General features: G+C 45.5%; 1 protein-coding gene across 4 annotated transcripts; it reads right to left on the reverse strand.

Moving 5' to 3' along the window:
• Positions 1-276: 276 nt before the first annotated feature.
• Positions 277-24,420, reverse strand: tecpr2 (tectonin beta-propeller repeat containing 2). 4 transcript variants are annotated; one of them, XM_019348788.2, is made up of 27 exons: positions 24,276-24,420; positions 23,203-23,311; positions 22,987-23,127; positions 22,342-22,470; positions 22,120-22,251; positions 21,887-22,044; positions 20,656-20,809; positions 20,405-20,557; positions 13,451-13,601; positions 13,096-13,322; positions 12,773-12,992; positions 12,381-12,627; positions 12,105-12,303; positions 11,616-11,843; positions 11,470-11,537; positions 11,286-11,401; positions 11,003-11,176; positions 10,115-10,295; positions 8,532-8,673; positions 8,192-8,417; positions 8,004-8,093; positions 7,831-7,928; positions 7,312-7,447; positions 2,475-2,623; positions 1,402-1,543; positions 1,159-1,308; positions 277-1,075 (listed from the first exon to the last, which is right to left on the reverse strand). In XM_019348788.2, the coding sequence occupies exons 2-27, from the start codon at positions 23,281-23,283 to the stop codon at positions 924-926; spliced, it is 4,044 nt and encodes a 1,347-aa protein (XP_019204333.1). In that variant the 5' UTR covers positions 23,284-23,311; positions 24,276-24,420; the 3' UTR covers positions 277-923. The 4 variants fall into 4 exon arrangements, with proteins under 4 accessions (XP_019204333.1, XP_005466266.1, XP_019204334.1 ...); XM_005466209.4 differs by having other exon boundaries at positions 13,451-13,583; positions 24,276-24,419; XM_019348789.2 differs by having other exon boundaries at positions 24,189-24,390.
• Between the last annotated feature and the right edge of the window lie 110 nt (positions 24,421-24,530).

Here is a 24,530-nt window from a genome sequence, read left to right on the forward strand (position 1 = left end):
CTGCGTGTCGTGCCATCAGTAAACCCTTAGCGTGCCAGCTGTGGCACACATGCCCAGGGTTGCTCCTTTTGATGTATACCCTCCTGTTTTTACCTCCTGTTTTTACCTCCTATGAGTTTCTCCAGATGTCAGCAATTGATTTTAACTTAGACTGTTTGTTGGAGAGTTTGTTGGTTTGTTGATCTCAGCTGAAACATGAAGGCAGAAAACATCTATTCGTTTTTCCTTGCAATTCTGTCAATCCAATCAATAACCATTGAATAAGCTGACGCTGCATCAGTGTTTAAATGTGTTTATTAAGTTAATGGATGAAACACAACAGGTGAGTTTACACTGACTCTGTCCAATCAGTCTACACAGGATGACATCACAGCTGCTCAACACTGTCAGAGACAATCAGGCGGTGCTTAAAGGTCCACTAGACACCTGGGCCAACACCAGAACTCCACTGCTGTCCATTAGAGTCCCGATTTCTGGTTTTGATTCAGTCTCCGGGAGATTTTTACATGTTTTCATGCTGCTGTGTTAGTGGGCGGAGCTCCTGTCTATACCATGGTAACTATGACTTTTAATGAGCCTCAGAGGAAGAAAGTGGAGCTGCTTCAAGTCAGTGACACATCCCTTTAACATCTCTATTTACAATGACCCCGTTAGAATAAGTTAAAAAAGAACCAAGTAGAATAGATCCAATCAGGACTGATCTCAGGGGGCACCCTGCCCCTCCCTTCTGCAGTTAAAGTGCTTCCTGTTAAAACCTAAATAAAACATTCACTTCATTTCCCAGCAACACCCTGGCCTACCTGAGTGGCAGCCATCACAGGAAGCCCAGATATGATGTCACATCCTGTCTGTCCCTAAGGAAGAGGAAGTGATGTCACTGATGTGTCACAGCACTCTGTCAGGCGACGCTGTGATGTCACAGGTTAGATGAGCTCCCATTCGTCATCAACATCATCCCCTCCAAGAGCGGGGCTTGAGGGAGGGGGTCTGAGGGGCGTCTGTGGGAGGAGTTTCGTCAGCCGATGGGACAATCCACCAAGTTGAGTCACTGCCCACAACTCATCCTCTGGAGTGACTGCAGAGAGGGAGAAACACACCTGAGACACAGCTGTGTCAAGTATCGGTGCACCAGTATAAAACAGAATAAACCAGGCTTACCAGTGAACCAGCTGGCATTCCCAGGGATCTTCTTCCAGTAATCTCCGGCTGGGTTTCGTTCAGAGACGCCGTAGCGGCGAGCCAGATCTCCATTTACGCAACGAACCCACGCAGTCCGACAGCTGAGGACTAGCTGACTCACAGCCAGACCTACACACACACACACACACACACACACACACAGTGAGACACACTCACAGACAGACAGGTGTAGGTGGGTGATGACATCACACAAGTGAGTACCTGGAACCAGCTCCCACTCTGTCCCCACGGGCATCTCGTCGCTGAGCCCGGTCCTGACAAAGACGCTTCCTCTGTTGTCGAGCGCCCAGAGGAGCCTGTCATTAGGACTCGTCTGAATGCTCATCAGCTGCACTCCGATCGGCTGCAAAGACACGACATTACAGTCACCGGACAAGTGTCACTGCTTTTGAGGCTTTACCTTTCAGGAAACAGGAAGATGATGAAGGGAAAATTACAGGTGGAGAGAACGAGGTGTGAGAGAGGTTTTGATAAAATCTTTACTCTCATTAAAAATCATGTTTTAATGTTTTTCTGGCAGATTTGATGAAATCACACTCACGGTGGACTCAAAGATAAATATGACTTCATTTTATTTAAATTACTTTTATTCATAATTATAATTTTGACTCTTCGTTAATGAATTGAATTAAAAAAATATTATTATTATCATTATTATTATTATTATCATTATTATTTAATTATTTTTTTGTTTCTCAAATAACATTTAGTTGATTTTTTTTCATATCTGGTGGCTTTAAACGAATGGTAAATGGACTTCTTACGTAGAGTCGAAGGAGCTCTGAAAGAAAAATGTCTGGATTTCTTCAAGTTTCTTGAAGACATTTCATCCGAGAAGCTTCTTGACTACTGAGAGCAACTGGTGCAGTCCAGATGCTAAGCCCTATGGGAGTGTCCCCCCAAAAGGGTCATGGACCAACTATTGATCCTCTACCTAATCACACGAGCCAAGCTGTGAAAATAGGTGTGGGTCACAATCAGCCATGGTTTCTGGTGAACCCACTGTGAGACCTGCCCCACCCTATCATGTGACTTACTGAGGTCGAATGACCCGGGACTTGAAGAAGTCAAGACATTTGTCTTTCTGAGCTCCATAGACTACGATAAGCTGGGCGACTGAGAATCTTCACCGACTTCTTATGAAGAGCTTTTCTACTCTACACACTTTATACAACTCGGCTCATTCACCCATATTCATACAAGCACTTTGTATTAAAAGCACCTGAAAATGACCCTGCTGAAGTCAGCCGGGTTTACCTGTGGTTCGATGTTACCTGTACAGGTGGTTCAATCTGGATCCAGGCCGGCAGCATCATGCTGGGATTGAGCGGCTGCGTCCCGACTCTGAAGTAAACGACTCCTCGGCTGTCCACGGCCCAGACGTTCTGACTGCCACAGCTCACGCTCACCAGACGCACACTTCCTGTAACACACAGGTGACGTCTTACTTGAGCTCATCGTGACAAAGGGAAACATTGAAACCTTCTCCTGGACTCATACGAAAAACAGAGCAGTTTGATCTGAGCCTGACCAAGAAGCACAGATTAAACACGACCTGAAAACCCTTTTTATTTTTTAAAGTAACAGTAGAACATTTTGATCCTTTCTTGGGGTGGGGGGTGCACCGTGGACAGGTCGCCAGACTGTTGTCTGTTGACACAGATAACCATTCACACTTACACCCATGGGCAATTTAGTGTTACCACTTAACCTAGCCCCACTAACTGCGTGTTCTTGGACTGTGGGAGGAACCCGGAGAGAACCCACGCAAACACAGAGAGAACATGCAACTGCACACAGAAAGTCTGATGGCGGATTTGAACTCGGGACCTTCTTGCTGTGAGGCAGCAGTGCTAACCACTGTGCTGCCGAGGAGGGAAGCCTGTGGTATAATTGGTCTCAACACTGGAAACCTGACCAGACACGGGAAGGCTTGACAGACTGATAGTTCAGTTAAATCACTCATTGGTGATCACACACACCCACGGGTTTATCATTTTTTTAATAAAGAAAGAACATGTGACATCACAAAGTGTGTGACATCATGTGTTCTTTGTAAATAAGATTCTCATTGGATCTGTGTGAGCTGGTGGGAGGAGCTAAATGACTTTCTCCCAGCTTCAAAACAAACAGTAACTGTTGTTTTAGCAACCAACACCCGTCTGAAGTCGCTGTGTTTTTCTCTGCGTGAAACTGAAATGTTACGAGAGACCGCTGAGTGCAGAGAGGACGCCAGTCATGTGACCTGAGATAGTGAGAAGGGCAGTGGGCTAAAAACAGACCGGACCTCTGAGACAGGTCGCAGTGTGACGCACACTCACAGACACACACACTGACCTATAAAGTACTGCCCTGTTACACAAATTCCAACTGTCAGTGTGACACAGAAACACAGCTGCTGTGTGTGTGTGTGTGTTTCTTGCTGATCCCTTTCAATTCAATTCAATTCAATTTTATTTATATAGCGCCAAATCACAACAAAAGTCGCCTCAAGGCGCTTTATATTGTACAGTAGATAGCACAATTATAAATACAGAGAAAAACCCAACAATCATATGACCCCCTATGAGCAAGCACTTTGGCGACAGTGGGAAGGAAAAACTCCCTTTTAACAGGAAGAAATCTCCGGCAGAACCAGGCTCAGGGAGGGGCGGGGCCATCTGCTGTGATTGGTTGGGGTGAGAGAAGGAAGACAGGATAAAGACATGCTGTGGAAGAGAGACAGAGATTAATAACAGATATGATTCGATGCAGAGAGGTCTGTTAACCCTTTAAAACCGGTCGGAGTGGGCACGCTCCGTTTTGCGTAACTATTTTTAAATCCCGGTAGCTCTGCAACCACGTAAGCTAGAGCAATAATTTTTTTTGCATATGAAACCGGAGGAGTTGTACTTACATCTAATGCCATCAGCTTGTCCTAGGTCACGGTTTTCTTCCACATATAGCTTTGCAAAAACTGCATAAAAAGCGCTTGCAGCAACAAAAACAGAATATTCCAGAAACACGTTTTGCCGATCCGATCAGCTGTTCGTAACACTTCCTACGTTGGAATAGACGTCAGCGCGAACTTTCGCATGTCCGCCATTACCTGCCCGAAACCGGAAGTGACGTCATTTTTGCGGAAATGTAGTTTTTTTTACTATCAGGGCCTCAGAGCCTGTACTGGTGTTTTTAAAAGTTATCTTTGACTTTATGACTTTCTGTGTCGTTTCTGGGATGCTTAGGACTCATATTGCACTGCTGGAAATAGTTTATTTTGATGCATATGCTGCTTTTTTGCAAATTTGCACTATAATATTTATTTTTGTTTTTCCTGCAGTATATAAAAATTGGTGTATTTCAAAAATAAAACTATGAAGACACTCAAAATAAATTTCCTGTGGTGGGAAACTATTTTGTGCAACTTTTTTGTATTTACAGTTTTGAGGGATAAGCCTCTTAAATTTCTCTAACTAGAAATATATGTTAAAAAAACAAAAACGATTTTCAATTTTTTTGTAGTTTATTGCACTTTTTTGCAATTTATGTAATTACTATGCACTTAATGCATACATATTATTAAAATTTGGGCTATAATGGTTGTATTGATGTATATCAACTTGAAATGCTCCCAAAATTGGCACTACAGCATGTAAAAATATAATATAAGCTCTGGCAGACTTGGTTCTATGGTAGGTCTTAAAGGGTTAACACATAGTGAGTGAGAAAGGTGACTGGAAGGGAAAAACTCAATGCATCATGGGAATCCCCGGCAGCCTACGTCTATTGCAGCATAACTAAGGGAGGATTCAGGGTCACCTGGTCCAGCCCTAACTATATGCTTTAGCAAAAAGGAAAGTTTGAAGCCTAATCTTGAAAGTAGAGATAGTGTCTGTCTCCCGAATCCAAACTGGAAGCTGGTTCCACACAAGAGGGGCCTGAAAACTGAAGGCTCTGCCTCCCATTCTACTTTTAAATACTCTAGGAACAACAAGTAGGCCTGCAGAGTGAGAGCGAGGTGCTCTAATAGGGTGATGTGGTACTACAAGGTCATTAAGATAAGATGGGGCCTGATTATTTAAGAGCTTGTATGTGAGGAGCAGGATTTTGAAATCAATTCTGGATTTAACAGGAAGCCAATGAAGGGAAGCCAAAACAGGAGAAATCTGCTCTCTCTTTCTAGTCCCTGTCAGGACTCTTGCTGCAGCATTTTGGATCAGCTGAAGGCTTTTCAGGGAGTTTTTAGGACATCCTGATAATAATGAATTACAGTAGTCCAGCCTGGAAGTAATAAATGCATGAACTAGTTTTTCAGCATCACTCTGAGACAGGATATTTCTAATTTTAGAGATGTTGCGCAAATGGAAGAAAGCAGTCTTACATATTTGTTTAATATGTGCATTGAAGGACATGTCCTGGTCAAAAATGACTCCAAGGTTCCTCACAGCATTACTGGAGGCCAAGGTAATGCCATCCAGAGTAAGAATCTGCTTAGATACCATATTTCTAAGATTTTCAGGGCCGAGTACAATAACCTCAGTTTGATCTGAATTAAGAAGCAGAAAGTTAGCGGCCATCCAGGTCTTTATGTCTTTAAGACATTCCTGCAGTTTAACTAATTGGTGTGTGTTACCTGGCTTCATGGATAGATAGAGCTGTGTGTCATCTGCATAGCAGTGAAAATGTATGCTATGTCTTCTAATGATGCTGCCTAAGGGAAGCATGTATAATGTAAACAGAATTGGTCCTAGCACTGAACCCTGTGGAACACCACAATTGACCTTAGTGTGTGAAGAGGACTCTCCATTTACATGTACAAATTGGAGCCTATTAGATAGATATGATACAAACCACTGCAGTGCAGTACCTGTAATACCTACAGCATGTTCTAATCGCTCTAATAGGATAGTATGATCAACAGTATCGAACGCTGCACTGAGGTCTAGCAGGACAAGCACAGAGATGAGTCCACTGTCAGAGGCCATAAGAAGATCATTTGTAACCTTCACTAAAGCCGTTTCTGTGCCGTGATGAGCTCTGAAACCTGACTGAAACTCTTCAAATAAGCCATTCCTCTGCAGATGATCTGTTAGCTGTTTGACAACTACTCTTTCAAGGATGTTTGATATGAAAGGAAGGTTGGAGATTGGCCTATAATTAGCTAAGACAGCTGGGTCTAGAGATGCTTTTTAAGTAAAGGTTTAACTACAGCCACCTTTCACAGCAGTTTTTAAAATCACGTTAATGTTCACTCATTTGGTAAATGGCCTGTATTTGTATAGCGCTTTACTAGTCCCTAAGGACCCCAAAGCGCTTTACACATCCAGTCATCCACCCATTCACACACTGACGTGAATAAACCTGCCCCCACACAGGAACAGGAAGCGTGTCGCTGCTTGCTGTTTTTAGGTTTGTTATATAATAGAGGTGTCCAAATTCATAGGCTGCATCTCTTGCGGACCCGTCCTTCACATTCTAAGTGGGCCGGGTCCTCAGGAGGTCGGGTAGGCCGGAAGTAAACGGCTGTGAAATGGGACGGTCTAGCCTTCAGATTTGCGTCACCGCTGTCTCGGTGGAGTTTAATAAACTCTGCCGTCTGCTCCTTGCTATCTAAAATATAACAGGACACTGGTGTAAATTCTTGACTGTCTCACAGTTCTGTTTAATCAGTTTTCTGTTTGACGTTTATTCAACTGTGTAAAAACTATAACTTTAATCTCAGCCAAACCGATTCACTCAGGAACAAGTAAAACACTGAAAAAAGCCAAACAATAACATTTTTAAGTTATCCGAGTGACTCATGTTTAACCTGAGTAGTGAAAGTGCGCAGGAGTTTGAAAACGATGTGCGGGGAGTTCGCTGTTCTCGCCCCGGCTCGCTATCGAGCTGGTGGGTAACGGACGTCTCCGAAAACGTCGGAGCACTTTTGCAAATACGTGATGTCTTGATAAACCGAGCAGATATTTGAAGTTTACACAGCTACATTCTGAAAATATCTTAAAAGTTTTTTTGTGACCCAATAAGAGTAATAAGAGTAATATTACAACGCCTGCCATTTTTGAAAACTAGGACTGGCTGGGCCACGCTCGCCCACTCGCACACATAAGTATCAGAGTGAGTTCAGGTACGCACCGAGTTGGCTCAGGTCCAGGGGGGTCCAATGCAGTCCGGCAGGGCAGGACGGGGACAGAGTCCGAATGCTGACCCGGCCGTGCGTGTCCAGCCCCCACAGAGCATCCCGGCAGGCGGACAGGTGAGTCAGCTCCACCTGAGCGCACACAGCATGCCATGAGATGAAGACACAGGTAACCCTTAACCTCCTAGGACCCTGCGTCCACATATGTGGACATCACATTTTGGGTTATTTAGACCAAAATACTCAATTTTGCTCTACAAGGGCCTGATACCCACTTACGAGGACATTATACTGCTACTGTTCTATCAAAGTTTTAAACGAATATCCTCATATGTGGCTCTGATTTTTCTTAAAAACAAAAATAAGGTAAAAAAAAAAAAAATCTGGTAATTCTTTGTTTTTACATTCATCGGGCCCCAATATGCTCAAATATCAAAGAGAAATTAAAAATGCATGCTGTGGAAGAGTTCGGGTCTTAGGAGGTTAAGACACAGACAGGTGGCAGGTGTGTTTACCTCAGGTGGTAAAAGGACTGACGAGGGGCGGAGCTCTCCATCCTGATCCCAAACACAGAACAAGTCCTTCCTGCTCTGAGCCAGCCACAGGAAGGTACCTGAAAATCAGGTGACACGGGGATAGGGTTGTGCTTGGTACAGGGCTCAGGTATAGGTGTGTCCAGCTGTGTTACCTTCTCTGTGAGGCACCGCTGAAGATGTGATGAAGGTCCACCTGGTGGCAGAGACGGTTCCTCTGGGAACGACGTTCTGCCAGAAAGTTCCTGAGCCAAAAAGACAAATCAGCCTAGAGCCAGCTAGAGCTTACTGGACTTCAGTGGACTCTACTGGACTTTGACTGCATCTACTGGACTTTACTAACCCACGAGGCTGCCGCGTGCCAGGTGAAGCTGGTTCCGCCCTGAGGCCACCCAGACGCCGCTGGCATTAGCGCTGACCAGGCTCGGCTGGCACTGGGAGTACTGTGACAGGAAGGCCACAACGCGCTCCACAGGTGCTCTGGTTACTGTGGCAACACTCTGCGTGGCCTGCAGCAGGGTCTGGAACAGACTGCCCTGATCGAAGACCACGTAGTCCGAGATGCTGATCTGAAGGAGAGACACGGGCTGAACCAGAATGCCTCCAACAAAGACCCTAATGATGGAAACCTCTTTGGCTGTCATCGTTAACATACAGTCTGTCGTACAGACGCTCAGGCTCACCTGCCACCAGTGATCGTCCTCTCCCTGCGGTCTGGACAAGCACACGCCAGTCCGAAACCACAGGCTGCCGCTGGCATCCAGAGCCCATGCCGTCCCACCATCTCCCAGGGCGACGCACATCAGCTCCAGACCCTGAGCCTCACTGTGACACACACACACACACACACACACACACACACAGGTGGTGAGGAGTGTACCTGATGGTGTGTACCTGTGTTGCTAGTTCACACCGCTTCCAGAAAGACAGCGTTTCTCCCACACCAGCTTCTCTTCACTGGGTCCAAAAATAGATTCAAAATCCTTCTCACATCCAACAGCTCTGTCGGAGGTCTCTTCCTGTTAAATGGGAGTTCTTCCTCTCCGCTGTCACGAAGTGCTGCTTGTAGGCGTTGATTGTTGCTCTGTTTCCTCTCTAATATTTTAGTGTTTACTGTACTGTGTAAAGTGCCTCAAGTTGACTGCTGTCATCTGATCCAAATGTCATAGTATTACTGAAGTATATAGTAGTGGTATAATAGTATTACAGTAGTAGTAGTAGTAGTAGTACAAGATTAAGTAGTTCAATTCCTTGTAATCGTTAGTTTCCTGTTGACCAGGGTTATCAGCTCTTGCACTACAATCAGCTGGTTTGAGTTCTCGGAGGAGGAAAATAGCAGGGAGTGTCCCCCGCAGATATGGACATAACTCTTGTTTTTATTGCACAAAAGGATGAGATGGCAATGGTAAAATGGAAATCTGCTTCCAGGACAGAAGCACCTGTAATGCTGCTAACACAACTGCATAGACACTACATGCTGACACTAAGTTAGCCAAGAACCCAAAGTGACGCTAAGCCTGAGTAACAGCTGACCCCAGCCACGCACTGTGAGCTGCGGTGAAGCCAGCTGCTGCTGAACTTCATCAGGTAACAAACGGATGGGCAGTCAGGCTGCAGCCTCGTTTTTTTCCAATTTGTGTATTTATAAAACTCCAAACAACAGTCGCCTCAACTCACTTTATATTGTCAGGTAAAGAGCCTACATGAATCACTTTCACGTCTCTTTGTGCTGTCGGCTTTGTGTTCATACCCAAATACTAAGAGAAACATGTGTGTCCTCATTAGGTCAGATATTTGTGTTGGTGTGTGGGGCTGTAGCTGGAAGTTTATATTGTCTCATAATTACTGTTTAATAATGTGTTTCAGGTTGTTTTACAGAGTAATGCCATAGTAATGTAACGAATAGTGTAAAGAATGACTTCCTCCTGGAAGTAATTAAGTAACGTACTGCATTACTTTAAAAAAATGACTTTTTGAGTAATGACCTTTGCTGTGATCAAAGATTACAACAAAGAGCGGAAACACCTCCGACAAACATTTGACTACGCAGCATGGCATTAATATGCGTTAATGTCATGTTTTTGATATGCTGCTTAGAGATGGTGATGACTGTCAAATTGGAGCCAATGACAGTCGATGAAATCAGTAATAGAACCAGAATTCCCATCTCTATCCATGATTATGTTATACTTTCTACCCTTGCTGCAGTAATGGAGTAGTATTACAGTAGTACTGTAGACCTATGATAGTATTACGGTAACAGTACCTGACGGTGTCGTACTTCCAGCCCTCACCCTCGCTGCAGTAGCTGTTCAGGCCTTCTCGGTAGAATAAAGCTTGGTGCTCGCTCAGGGCCCACACCACACCTGCCCGCACACACACCTGGCTGAACACGCAGGGGGTCTCCACCTTGATGGAGCGAGCGCAGGGCCGCTCCACGCTTAGACCTGAGACACACAGTGTAAGAGGTTCATTACAGAGCTTATCTGACGTAAAGGGCCAGGCTGGTTTAAGCTCTCGGGCTGGTTGGTTAAGAGCAGCCTGATCCGTGGCTTTTCATTGGTTCGGTTTTATGACCGATGGTCATGGGGTCGAGCAGATCGATCGTGTGTGGTGGAGAGGAGGAGCTCTGACCTTACTGATGTTCAGCAGTCACAGTGAACAGAGCTCTCCTCAGAACCTGTTTTATTGATCTGGGTTTGATTTAGTTTAATCCTAATCTCTCCTGACAGCAGAGCTGCAGGCAGGTGAAACCTCTATGGCGCACTCTGCTGGTCACACACACACTTTACAGCCGTATGTGTTTACATAAAGTTGTGGATGTTGGAAAAAAAAGACGAAAGAGAGAATCACGTTTTTCCTCTCAGTGAGTTTAGAACTTCCTGATGCAATCAGAGGAGGTGAGAACACCTGCTCAGGCACTCATGTGACTGATGACATTGCAAGTGGAATAATATTTGTGTGTCTCAACTGCTTTGTTTTAAAAAAAGTTTGCAGCGACATCATGAAGACTAATCCAACAACACAGAGCTCTGAAGGATCAGCGGACAGGAAGCTCACACGTTAGACAGGAAATGCTTCAGCTGTAGTTCTGTAAAAACAAAGAGTTTACTGTGACATTCAGGCAGAGCCATTTGTACAGGTGCGTGGTTACCTGTCTGCAGGAAGAGATCCCCATTGGTCCTGATGATCCAGGCAGAGTCATCACTCAGAGCGACGAACGCCGCCTGCTCCACAGCTTTGTACCAGTGACGTTTTCCTTTCGCCGAAAACTTTGCACACGCGAACGCCGTCAGGCTCTTCTGCTCCACCTTCCACAACAGGTTACCTGCAGGGTTAGACAGGTAATATGGAAATAGTTCACCTACCTACCTACACAGGTAACAGTATCCTCACTATAAAACAACAATGACATCAGTAAAGACATTATCGCTTACCTGAAGGCGATAATGCCATCTGGTGGACGTTATCCTCAAAGCGCTGCCAAGTGAGTCCAGTTTCAGGCAGAGGGCTGCAGAACAGCCCACCTTTAAAGTCCAGACACCACACATACCTGAAAAGGAACACCTGTCACACATCTGCACTCACCTGCTCATCACCTGAGGGATCAAGAGAGCCTACCTGTCCGTCACCTGCAGGCTCAGTATCCCACATCCTGGTCCTGAGTACCCCATCCAGCTTTCCGCCAACTAAAAGACACATTCGTAGGAGACATGAAGGATTCCCTGCACAGGTGTAAGTCTCACCTAGTCAGGTTTCTGCCTAACCTGCTCAGGTTTGAGCCGGTCTCTCTCCTGGCCATCCTGGTCTTGCGAATTCTCCGTTGGATTGGTCAGGCAGGTGAGGGTGTCCACAGCATTACCAGCAGGGGGCAGCGTGTGGCTGTAAATGTCATCGTCTTCATCGCTGGGCAAACTGTGCTTCCTGTCCAAATTGGACACGGTAGAGTGGAACATTTGGTCTGTCATACCAGCAGAGGGGGCCAGGACATCGTCCTAAATGCACAGAGGGAAAATTAACTTCACCTGTGCTAAACACGCAGATCCACAGACGAGTTTCAGGCTCAAACCCTGACCTGTTAAGACTTTATTGATACTGATACCATTACTAATAGAAACTCTTACTGATACATCTTGCCAAAACACGGGGGATGACTGAGCAGGTGTGATCCCTGGAAATGTAGGTGGGCCTCAGCTGTATTTACACACAAGTCACATGTTCATGAATGTTTGTCAGAACCTTCAGCTTAGACACACCTCCTCCTCCTCCGGCCCAATCAGAGGGCTAAGAAACTCGTCCGCCTCCACCGGCTGACGATCTGGAAACTCCTCTGCTTCCTCAGTGTTCTGCATGTAGGAGAAGGTGCACTCCAGCAGCAGATCCACATCAGGTGTTGGCGGTACGACCTCAGCACCAGGGTCCGGCTGGTTCTCCAGGCCTAGGAGGAGCAGGGAGCTGAAACAGGAGGAAGATAAAATCCGGTCAGCAGGTGGTGCAGATCAGACAGAACAACACCATCTTCAGATAGTCACCCAGTCTGGTGGGAAGAAGCCTCCACCTCCTCTTCTTCCTTCATGCCTCTCTCTGAGACTTTCGTCTTCCAGGGGCCCTGATTTGGGTGGTGTTCTGGAGAGTTCTCGTTCTGAAAGTCCACTCCAACGAGGGAGGCCCGGTCGCTCAGAGGAGTTCCGCTTCCTCCGTCACTGACACTCCCGTCCTGAACTACAAACATGGAGTCTGAACAGCTGCTCTCAGAGACGCGAGTCGCACCGCCGCTGTCTGAGGAGAGAGAGACAGGTCAGAATCACACACTCACCTGTCTGTCTGGTCTCCTGTTCAAACTGTTGCTCTGTGTACTCGTCACAGAGTCACATTGGTCATAAAGTGTTAAAACGCTTTACAGAGTGGGAGGAGTCACACTTGCCTTGTCGTCGCCTCTTTTTCTTCTTCACTCTGATGGGCTTTACCACCAGCTCCTGTTGCATCTGCTCCTGACCCAGGGGGGCGCTGTAACGTCTGGATGTCAGCTCGCAAGAACTGCTCGCTGGAGCGTTTCCATGGAGACCATCCCATGAAGTGACGGAACTGCTGCGGCTTCGAGAACTACTTGCGAACAAACCGGACAGCTGGCCAAGCTCAGTCACCTGGAAACACAACCAAACACACCTGGTTACCCTAACAAAAAGGACAGGTATGGTTACTGCAGGCTGTCCCAGGTATCCAGGTAAACAACAGCAGTAGCCATACCTCCAGCTGCTGCTCCTCCTCTGCCACCTCCACTTCCTCCACTCCTCCCTCCTCTTCTTCCTCTGCTTTCTCCTGTCCGCCCTCCTCTCCTTCGCCATCCTCTCTTCCCCCTCCCTCTGTAATGATGGCCATGGTTCTTATTGGCTGAGCAATTTCCACTGATCCAACTGATCGGAGGATGGTGGGTGTGGTCAAGGGTGAGGACAGACAGACAGAGAGGTCCAACACTGACAGACAGAATGAGGGTATGTGAAAAAGAGAATTGGTGAGATTATACTGGCAATGGGCTTTTATTAGTAGTAGTGGCAGTATTATGCTCCTGTGATATTATACTGGTAGTGCTGGAGTTGCTCACAGTTGGAGGCAAGACCCTCGGGGCTATTGGACAGGCGGATGATGTCACGATCTCCTTTCAGGACGAAGATCTCGTTGTCACAGCAGGAGACAGACACAATGTCTCCGCTGCTCTCCAAAGCTCCAATGATCACCTTAAGAACACAGATCAGCTAGAAATTTAAACAACATTCACAGGCCCCTCTTCTGTGGAACCAGCTCCCAGTTTGGATTCGGGAGACAGACACTATCTCTACTTTCAAGATTAGGCTTCAAACTTTCCTTTTTGCTAAAGCATATAGTTAGGGCTGGACCAGGTGACCCTGAATCCTCCCTTAGTTATGCTGCAATAACCGTAGGCTGCCGGGGATTCCCATGATGCATTGAGTTTTTCCTTTCCAGTCACCTTTCTCACTCACTATGTGTTAACAGACCTCTCTGCATCGAATCATATCTGTTATTAATCTCTGTCTCTCTTCCACAGCATGTGGAACATTATCCTGTTTTCCTTCTTTCACCCCAACCGGTCACAGCAGATGGCCCCTCCCCTCCCTGAGCCTGGTTCTGCCGGAGGTTTCTTCCTGTTAAAAGGGAGTTTTTCCTTCCCACTGTTGCCAAAGTGCTTGCTCATAGGGGGTCATATGATTGTTGGGTTTTTCTCTGTATTTATTATTGTGCGATCTACTGTACAATATAAAGCGCCTTGAGGTGACTTTTGTTGTGATTTGGCGCTATATAAATAAAATTGAATTGAAATTGAACAGAACGCTCAGAAGATTCAGATTTATGCAAAATTAACCCAAAACACAAATCAGTTCAGAAATATGGGAAATGTTATTAAGATGCTACTTTTTAAGATGGGTGTTGTCTAAGGAGCTTGGAAAGAAAAGCGTCTGGACTTCTTTCTCTCTTGCTCTTGACGAAGGCAGTCGCACTTTTTTTCCTCCTCCTCTCCCTTAGCTTCCCTGCTTAGCCTCTTGTGTCCTTGTCTAGTCTCGTGTTTTTTATATTACTTTTCCCTGGAACACTCTCTCGCAGTCTGTTCTCTAAAACCTAAAAGAGGAATTATGGATTTGATCAACTGGTCTCTGAATGCAATTGACACCCCTTCAACGAGAAGTCTGGGCTTGGGTGAGCCTGAGTGCTGAAGATATCTACCTATTCGGAACCATGATAACAAAGTTCTTGCTGATCGGAGCTGGCTTGGCCCTGGCTTATCGAAGAATTAAGGAAGCGGAACCGGCTGTTCAAACCCCCACAAGGCTGCCCGCTGGGATTGAAACGATGGGACGAGGCGTGAGTTTTCAAAATGGGCTCATTGAGTGCAGCACGGATAAGATCTTGGAGAACTGCACGGCTGCCGTGAATACTCAGAACAAGACCTCTGAGTACAAACTGGATTACATCTGGAGGGGCTCGCTCGGAATAACACCTCTGAGCGCAAACTGGATCACATCTTGGGAAGCGCACTGCAGTCGTGAGTTCTCAGAACCTGCTCTTTGAGCACAAGAATGACAACATCACAGAACGCAAGTTTGATAACATCGTAGAAAGCTCACGGCTCTCCAACAGGAGATTGAGAGACCAGTGTTGGACTGTTAGAACAGCTTTGAAATTCATATGAGTAGTTCGCACTAAAGTTAAAACCACCATTACTTCATGCGGAGACCCCCTTGGGTGTGGGTCATGTAGAAATGTTTAGCTTATTTTAGAGTTTAGACATGTAGGAATGTTTAGTTTGCTTTAGAGTTTAGAAATGTGTTAAGATAGAATGTAGAATTATGGTAGAGACACTGACACTGCCCTGGATATAAATAAAGGCCTGACTGTGTCATGAACTTAGGAGTAGATCTTAGGAGACCCTCCCCAGTTGAACTGTGAAAGTAAGACAAAGAGGAGTTAATGCTGAGTGGAAATTCCCCAGAGGATACCTGTGTGGGGGTCTCAACATTTGTAACTTGATAATTCAATTCAATTCAATTCAATTTTATTTATATAGCGCCAAATCACAACAAAAGTCGCCTCAAGGCGCTTTATATTGTACAGTAGATAGCACAATAATAAATACAGAGAAAAACCCAACAATCATATGACCCCCTATGAGCAAGCACTTTGGCGACAGTGGGAAGGAAAAACTCCCTTTTAACAGGAAGAAACCTCCGGCAGAACCAGGCTCAGGGAGGGCGGCCATCTGCTGCGACCGGTTGGGGTGAAAGAAGGAAAACAGGATGAAAGACATGCTGTGGAAGAGAGACAGAGATTAATAACAGATATGATTCGATGCAGAGAGGTCTATTAGCACATAGTGAGTGAGAAAGGTGACTGGAAGGGAAAAACTCAATGCATCATGGGAATCCCCGGCAGCCTACGGTTATTGCAGCATAACTAAGGGAGGATTCAGGGTTACCTGGTCCAGCCCTAACTATATGCTTTAGCAAAAAGGAAAGTTTTAAGCCTAATCTTGAAAGTAGAGATAGTGTCTGTCTCCCGAATCCAAACTGGAAGTTGGTTCCACAGAAGAGGGGCCTGAAAACTGAAGGCTCTGCCTCCCATTCTACTTTTAAATACTCTAGGAACAACAAGTAGGCCTGCAGTGCAAGAGCGAAGTGCTCTAATAGGGTGATATGGTACTACAAGGTCATTAAGATAAGATGGGGCCTGATTATTTAAGACCTTGTATGTGAGGAGCAGGATTTTGAAATCAATTCTGGATTTAACAGGAAGCCAATGAAGGGAAGCCAAAACAGGAGAAATATGCTCTCTCTTTCTAGTCCCTGTCAGGACTCTTGCTGCAGCATTTTGGATCAGCTGAAGGCTTCTCAGCGAGTTTTTAGGACTTCCTGATAATAGTGAATTACAGTAGTCCAGCCTGGAAGTAATAAATGCATGAACTAGTTTTTCAGCATCACTCTGAGACAGGATATTTCTAATTTTAGAGATGTTGCGCAAATGGAAGAAAGCAGTCTTACATATTTGTTTAATATGTGCATTGAAGGACATGTCCTGGTCAAAAATGACTCCAAGGTTTCTCACAGTGTAACTGTGGTCTGGAAGGGAGATGTTTTTTATGGCCCCTAGGAAGAGACAGTTACACTCACACATCCACATGCACACTCACTCACGTGCACTCACATAGACACGCGGGTACGCGCACACACAGGCACTCACGTGCTCGTGCATACACACACAGACATACGGAGTTTCCAGCACACCATGGGGGATTTATGATGGGCTTGCCTCTATAAAGCTGCCTGGAACTAACAAAGGGGTGAAGATTGTTTCAGAGGGACACCGGCCTCGTCTTCCCTTCTAGAAGTGCATGCTTAAATGAAGATGAATAAAGATGAATAAAGATTTTGTAAAAATAACTACTGAGTTCCGGTGCCGTTTTCTGGATCCCTCAACGAATAAAGAACCGGGGTAAAAACTGATTTCGTAACAGTCACAATCAGCCAGGGTTTCGGATGAGCTCATTGTGAAACCTGGCCCCACCCTATCATGTGATTTCCTGAGGTCAGATGGCCCAGGATGTGAGTGGGCGTTAAGGCGTCTGGGAAGGATCTCAAAACTGGATTATAGATGGCAGACAGTTGGTATCGTAAACCACCGTCTCTGTTCAAAGATGGTCGCTCACAGTGGACATAGATGGCTTTTTTCACTCCTCTTTCAAACCATCTGTCCTCTCTGTTCAAAATGTGAACACTGGCATCCTCGAAAGAGTGACCTTTGACCTTTATATGCAGATGGACTGCTGAGTCTTGTCCCGTGGAGGTGGCTCTTCTATGTTGTGCCATGCATTTGTGAAGTGGCTGTTTGGTCTCTCCAATGTAGAGGTCTGGGCATTCCTCGCTACACTGTACAGCATACACCACATTGTTCAGTTTGTGTTTTGGAGTTTTGTCTTTGTGATGAACCAGTTTCTGTCTGAGTGTGTTGCTGGGATGTCGTGCTTGGAGAAGATGCTCCTGAGTTTTTCCGATACACTGGCTACAATGTTGTTGTGTTTGTCTTTCTTATCCTCCCTCGCTGGTGTCTGATCTTCTTTTCTGTGCATCTTTGCTGACTTTATAAACGCCCAATTAGGATAACCACATGTTTTGAGTGCTTCCTTTACATGTGTGTGTTCCTTCTTTTTCCCTTCAGGCTTAGAGGGAACATGTTCTGCCCGGTGGTGTAGGGTCCTAATTACTCCAAGTTTGTGTTCCAGAGGGTGATGGGAGTCAAAGAGGAGGTACTGGTCTGTGTGTGTGGGCTTCCGGTAAACTTCAATGTTGAGGTTGCCATTCTCTTCAATGTGCACAGCGCAGTCCAGGAAAGGCAAACAATTATCCTTTGTGTCTTCCTGGTGAACTTGATGTTTTTATCCACAGCGTTAATGTGCGCAGTGAAGGATTCCACTTCTTGTGTTTTGATTTTGACCCAGGTGTTGTCTACATATCTGTACCAGTGGCTGGGTACTCTCCCTTTAAAAGAGCCAAGAGCCTTTCTTTCCACTTCCTCCATGTAAAGGTTGGCTACAATAGATGACACGGGGGAGCCCATGGCGCAGCCATGTTTTTGTCTGTAGAAACCCTCGTTGTATTTGAAATATGTAGTGGTAAGTGTGCAAATCTGATCGGGTGTGAAGTTGGTCCTGTCTTCCAAGGAGCTGTCTTCTTGTAGTCGTTTTCTGACAGTCTCCACTGCCTCCATGGTGGGAATGCAAGTGAAGAGAGAGACTACATCAAAGGACACCATGGTTTCATCTGGATCCAGGGTAAGTTTCTGGACCTTGTCGGTGAAGTCGGTGGAGTTCTTGATGTGATGTGGGGTGTTCCCCACGAGAGGTGCAAGGACGGTAGCAAGGTGTTTAGAAATGTTGTAAGTGGCTGAGTTTATGCTACTGACTATGCGTCTGAGTGGGACACCTTCCTTGTGGATCTTAGGAAGTCCGTAAATGCAGGGAATGGCATCCCCTGGGTAAACTCGGTGATATGTAAGGCGGCCAATGATTTTGTCCTTTTCAAGGTCCTGAATGCAAGCTATAACTTTCTTTTTGTAGCTGTTTGTGGGGTCTCACTTTAAGGCTTCGTAGGTATTGTTGTCACTGAGGAGAGTAGTGATCTTTGTGTGGTACTCTGTTGTGTTCAGGACCACGGTGCACCTTCCCTTATCAGCTGGTAATAAAGTGATGTTGTGGTCTTTGCTCAGGGAACTGACGGCCTTCTTTTCTTGTATTGTGAGGTTGGACGGAGGGACTTTGACACTGGACTTTCATCCTGATTTGCTCTGCTTCTGTCTGTGATAATTTATTAATCCGCATGGTGGTTTCTGTGGCTGTGATGAGGTCCACTATGGGAAATGGCAAAATTGAGTCCTTTGGCTAATACTCTCTTTTCAGGTTCAGTGAGATTCCAGTCTGAAAAGTTCTTCACCCATTTTTCCTGACTGTCCTCAGGTGTGTGTTCTTCTCTGTGTTGTGTAAATTCAGACTGAGGAGTGAATGTTTTAGAAAGCACGGTGTGGAATTTCCTGCGTTGTCTCTCTTTTCTTTTAGAGTGTTGGGCCCGCTGAACCTTGTCCACAAACTTGTAAACCTTTTCTAAAATAGGAGAGGGTTTTCAGTTCCTACAGAGTCTGGCTAATCTTGTTCTGGAGGTCATCTATAGTGAAATGGACCTGTCTTATCCTTTCACTTAGAAGTTGATTTTGTGCCCTAAAAGTCAACTCTATGTCCCCTGACCATGGATCCAAGGCATAAACCCTTAGGAACAACTTTGTCTGCATCTTAGGTCGAAAGGGAGATGGTTCCTATAATCCGCTAGTTTCCTTGATTCCTTTTCATACTGCCGCACCAGTTGAAGGGTGTTCCTCCCAAAAAGTACGGCAATATGTGTTTGAAGGTTCTCAGTCATCCAGGTCATCATAGTCTAAGCAGCTTGGAAAGAAAAGCGTCTACACTTCTTTAAGTGGCTTGAAGACGTTTCACCTCTCATCCGAGAAGCTTCTTCAGTTACGTAACAAAGTATGGAGAGAGTTTACGAAAGAGAAGCAAAAAAGAGTCATCAGGTGCTCAAAATAAACCTTAGACTCAAACGTTAGAACAGGCTTTTCCCTGCAGCACGCCATGTAACAAATACTCACAAAAAAAATGGCGGCCGTTACAACTTATATCTAAAAATATATCGTTTCATGCCGAAATTCACTGAATTTACAGAAAATGCACCATTTTGTGATATACGTCTTATATCGGGATATGAGATTTTGGTCATATCGCACAGCCCTAGTGCTGCATATGGTCATTACATCTTATCTCTGTCACTTTACTTTCCAGTGCAGTCAAAGCCTTTGCAATTTCAATAGTGATATTGATATTATTGAACTTTGTTCCAAAGTCTGACCGCACAGTGCCTTTGTTTGTCCTATCCATGTTAGTATTTGGGCTACTTTGTGGACAAGTAAAACTTTGGCTCTGTGTTACTGCCGAAGGTGTTGACATACCAGTATTGTGTCCTTATTAAGAGATGGAGTTGCTTTGAAAAAAGTAGCACGCAGTTTTCAGAACTTGTCTGTTAAGCTGCTATCTTGGTCATGTGACGCCCACAATTCCAGAGTACACATTTGACGTGAAGTAAAAGAAGACGGTTTGTAAACCGTGTGGAGCAACCGTTGCCGGTAAAAACACAACACACTTTTATATTTTATTTTTTGGTCAGATTACTTAACCTCTAGTCTACGATAACCTTATGATATTTAGTCAACTGAAAATAGACTAAAACGAAAAAAATTTAGATGCCTAAATTAAGACTGAAACTAAGTCCAAATTTATTGTGAAAATTAACACTGCCTCAAAAACCCTAGCCCCCATACTTTTTCCCATACTGGCTTCTCTTTTACTTGCTCCCTGTTTGGTCCAGAATTTAATTTAAAAGCCTTAATGTCATGAATAATCATGCCCCACGTTATCTTAAAGATCACATCATTAAATCAGAAGTACCTGGTTCAGACAGTCCAGGACATAGATGCTGTACTCATTCCAACTGAGGATCCAGCCCTCTTTCAGGAAACAACGAAGCAGCCCGAGCTGGCGGTCTGCTGGACGGTACCCTCCAATCGGGTCAGGACGAGGAAACAACTCAAACTGAGGTATCTGAGTAAGGCAGGTGTACAGAAAACAGGTCTGTTACTAACACGGGTGTATCAGTTTCAGTGTATATGTATAGGTATGTGTTGGTGTTCCCAGTGTACCTGTGAGTTAAAGAGGGGCTTGAGCAGCCGGGTGTCCTCCACCTGTCCTCTGATGTCAGACCTCCACAGTCTAAGTCCAGGTCGAGCAGCAAAAACCTGAAGGTCACTCTGTTTACAGAGAGCAGGTAGGAAACAGGCTCCGAACCGTCCACTGCTGTAACAGCACACAAATTCAACAGTATCAGTACAGGTTAGAGCAGGGCGATATGACCAAAAATATTTATCACGATATATATTTGAAAATTTGCGATAACGATATAACTGACGATATAATTGACACTAGACAAAATACTTTACAACTCTTCAACTTTATTAGTGCAAAAAAAAAAAAAAAATCAATGTATTTCCACTTAAACAAGCAGCTGTTTTTTATGTACATTAAAGTTATATAAAAAATTAACAGTGCAAATGCAAATCCTCGCTGACAGTTTAACCAAAAGGCATTTCCAGTGGAAATTGGCCGACATATCCTCAGCATAACCATGTATAATATCCACAAAACTTAAAAAGAGGTTATACACACACAATACGGTAATATTATGTTGAAGCACAGTACGTATCACTCCGCGAGGCGCCTGCATACGATAGCCGTAATGCTCCGACAATCCATCAAGCTTGGGGGGTTCGTAGCTTAGCAAAGTCGTACTAAAACATTTGACAGATTTTCAAACGCCTGTCGATCTTCAGAAAAATCAAAGGATTGATTTTAAGTGTGCCGTATTTTCCAAACAACACGGTAATAATGACGGCCCGCTGGCATGCTCTACCAAAAATAGTGTTTTGTTGTGTATCTGACGGACGAAAGCTAAACCAGTTCCACACCACTGAAGTTGCAGCATTTTTACAAACCAATTCTGGTTCATCCGTTTTATTCAACGATCCACTTTCTCCCTTCTCATTCTGCGTCGCCGCCATGTGCGTATGTAAATAAAGGCACTGCGCATGCGCGTTTTACCCATATTCTATCGCGATATTTCATTTTCCTATCATTATCCAAAATTACACCGGTATTACCGTGAACGGTATGATCTAGCCCAGCCCTAGTACAGGTACAAGTGATGCTTCTGTGTACGAGCATCACGAGTGAGCACAGGTACAGATAATATAGACGAGTACCACTAAATCAGTAACTGGTAAAATTTTAGGGTCTTTACCTTACAACAGCGGTCCCAAAACTTTTTTGGGCCACAGACCGGTTTAATGTCAGACAATAGGTGGGGTCTGGGGTTACCTCTTGCGGGGCTTGGTGCCCAGCTGCAGCACTTCCTGTTTCTGTGTGCAGTATAGCAGGGATCTCTGCTGCGTTGATACCAGCAGCACCTGGTGACTATACTCCATCTGAACCACACCTGAGGACTCCTCCAGCAGCAACACAGGCTTACACACCCCCTGCACGGACGCACACACACGGTGTAAGGACCGGTGTATTACAATGGACAGGACGGAGGCAGTGTGGGTATTTACCTGGTCCAGGTCCAGAGAGGTGAACACAACTCGTCCTTTATCGTCACCGGAGAAAAGCTTCATCCCGTTTGTGCTCCACGCCAACGCTGTGACAGAGCCTTTATGGAGGCCGACAACATTGAAACGCCGCAGCTGCACAGAGACAGACAGCTGTGTGTGTGACACGGGTGCACAGAGGCAGAGGGGGTAACTACAGCGTTCGTTGTCAATCGATCTTCTTACCTGTTTGTTGCGACCAGGAAGCGGAGATACCAGCTGAAAGACTGCAACCCGTCCTGAAGAGGTTCCTACAGCAACCAGGTCATCAAAGCAGCTGAGCAGCTTCACAGCTGTGATTGCATCATACTTCCCCTGTTACACACACACACACACACACACACACACAGGTCAAAAGCAGTCTCCTGTCTCTCGGTCTTCCAGGTGTGAACTTGTTACCTGTCCTGTCTGTGGTGAACAAACATCTCACCATGCACTGCAACATGTTTTATGATCATGTGATCTGTCTCAGCGCGTCTCAGTCCTGTTCAAACCTTTTCAAGCTATCACAGGTGGCTCCAGGTGAGTCTGAGGTTGAACCAAATGTAACCTGTAACACCTGAACCTGAATGCATCACTGATCACATGACTGCAGGAGATGATTGTCACCTGTCTGTGCACACCTGCATCAGTGTAAACATGAGTTAATGAAAGTCTGAGCGCATCATGCAGATGCAAAGGTACCTGTTTAAAGAATCTAAATATAATTTCTGTCTTTATTTAACCTGCCAGCTATCTGACATCACCTGTGTGCCATTGCCTGTCTGACACAAGTCCCCATAAACTTCTCCAACACTTAGTATCTAAGTATTGTAGGAAAAGACCTCTCACCTCTAAGCTGTATTTGTTCAGGTGTGCGAGCCGGCGGCAGTACAGGTAGAGCATACCAATGCTGCTGCCCACAGCCAGGAAGTCACTGCTACTGTCCAAAGCTGTCAGGTAAACCAGGACTGACCTGAAGCCCCGCTGCACCTGCAGGGAAACAGGGGACCCCTCAGCTTCATCTCTGACACCATCATCATCATCCACACCTCGACAGGTACATACCTTGGCTGGGATGGCATTCAGCAGGTAGTAGAGTGGGCAGAACTCCCTCAGGACAGACTGTGGGGCCAGCTGAGCAGCCATGTTACTGCCCAGGTGAACTCAGCTGATCCTAGCAAAAAACAACAACACAGAAATACACCTGAGGACAGGTGAAAAACCTGCTCATCACCTGCAGGAGCCTGAACCAAAGAGTTCAGTGAATATCTGTTTAGAACCTTCCGGCTGTCCTGGGAACGCCAGGAAGTCTCTCACTACCATCAGGGTTTTAATCTTTAACCCTTCCTTCACCAGTCTGCGAGGGCGGTGCCCTGAAGCACGTGAACGCCTGAGATTTACAGATAGTACGGCAGCTCAGTGGATCAAACAGACACCGAATTAAAAAAAACGCTAGCCAAGCTCAAACGGTGCTGCTGAACACTGATCTAATTTTCGCTGAGGCGGATTCACAGCAAAATCTCCGTTTGTTAAGTGGAGTTCGGCGTGGACGCCATGAAGGTCCCTATTCCTGATCAATTATCAATGAGCCTTTACGCCAAAAACATGTTTGCGGTTCGACATCTGGCAGCTACACGCCGCGCAGACGCAATATAAAGGAGCCAGCGACGTCATTCTACTTTTCATTAAAATAACAATAAAGGTGAATCTGCAGTTTGAAAGCGACCAGCCTGAACAAACGTTGAAATTTAACCGGATTTAAAGCCTGTTCGGTGGAGCAGACTTGGGCCAAATAAAGCAGAACCGTTTGCTGGATGTTATGGAAAGTCTTGGTTTCCCTTAATCTTCTGTTCTTGTGTTCCAAACTCAGCGGATCTTAAAAATGGCCGTTTACTGAACGGAGTTTGGTTTGACGCTGCAAACGGCTGATGTTAGCTTGGTAAGCTTCTGTGGAAGGTGACAACTGAGAATAAATATCCCCAAAACGAAGTGAACAAACAAACAAATAATTAAATAAACAAAAACAAACAAACAGTCACCGCGTTGTTTACACATAAGTGTCCGGGCTAGCATCAGTGTCGAACGCTGTTAGCACGCTGGCTAACACCGGCGGCGTGAAGGAGATCGTGACATCTCACCGAAAGCTCCCCGCGAACGAGGCCGCGCAGATGTTGATCCAGGTGTTTTTGTTGCAGCTGGGTGTTGGGGATCGGACAGGTGACATCGCCCTACGTGACTGCTTCCACGGAGGCCGTCCGCAAACTGCGCCACCTGCTGGTCACAAGCAGCAAGATATTGCGGCTACGCTCAGCTTCCGGTTTTTATTTTTATTTTAGGTGTTTGTTTGTTTATTCTGCGTAAAAGTAAAACTCTACCGATGAAACTCCATCTCC

The sequence above is a fragment of the Oreochromis niloticus genome, linkage group LG19 (assembly GCF_001858045.2).
Source record: "Oreochromis niloticus isolate F11D_XX linkage group LG19, O_niloticus_UMD_NMBU, whole genome shotgun sequence".
Lineage (NCBI taxonomy): Eukaryota > Metazoa > Chordata > Actinopteri > Cichliformes > Cichlidae > Oreochromis > Oreochromis niloticus.

Coding starts and splice junctions, on each gene's coding strand:
- tecpr2 (XM_019348788.2), bottom strand. CDS start 23,283: ATGGCTGCTCAGCTGGCCCCACAGTCTGTCCTGAGGGAGTTCTGCCCA. Junction 20,810..21,886: donor GGCACCAAGCCCCGCAAGAG/GTAACCCCAGAC, acceptor GTGCTGTTACAG/CAGTGGACGGTTCGGAGCCT. Junction 11,844..12,104: donor TTGGGCCGGAGGAGGAGGAG/GTGTGTCTAAGC, acceptor CTGTGCATTTAG/GACGATGTCCTGGCCCCCTC.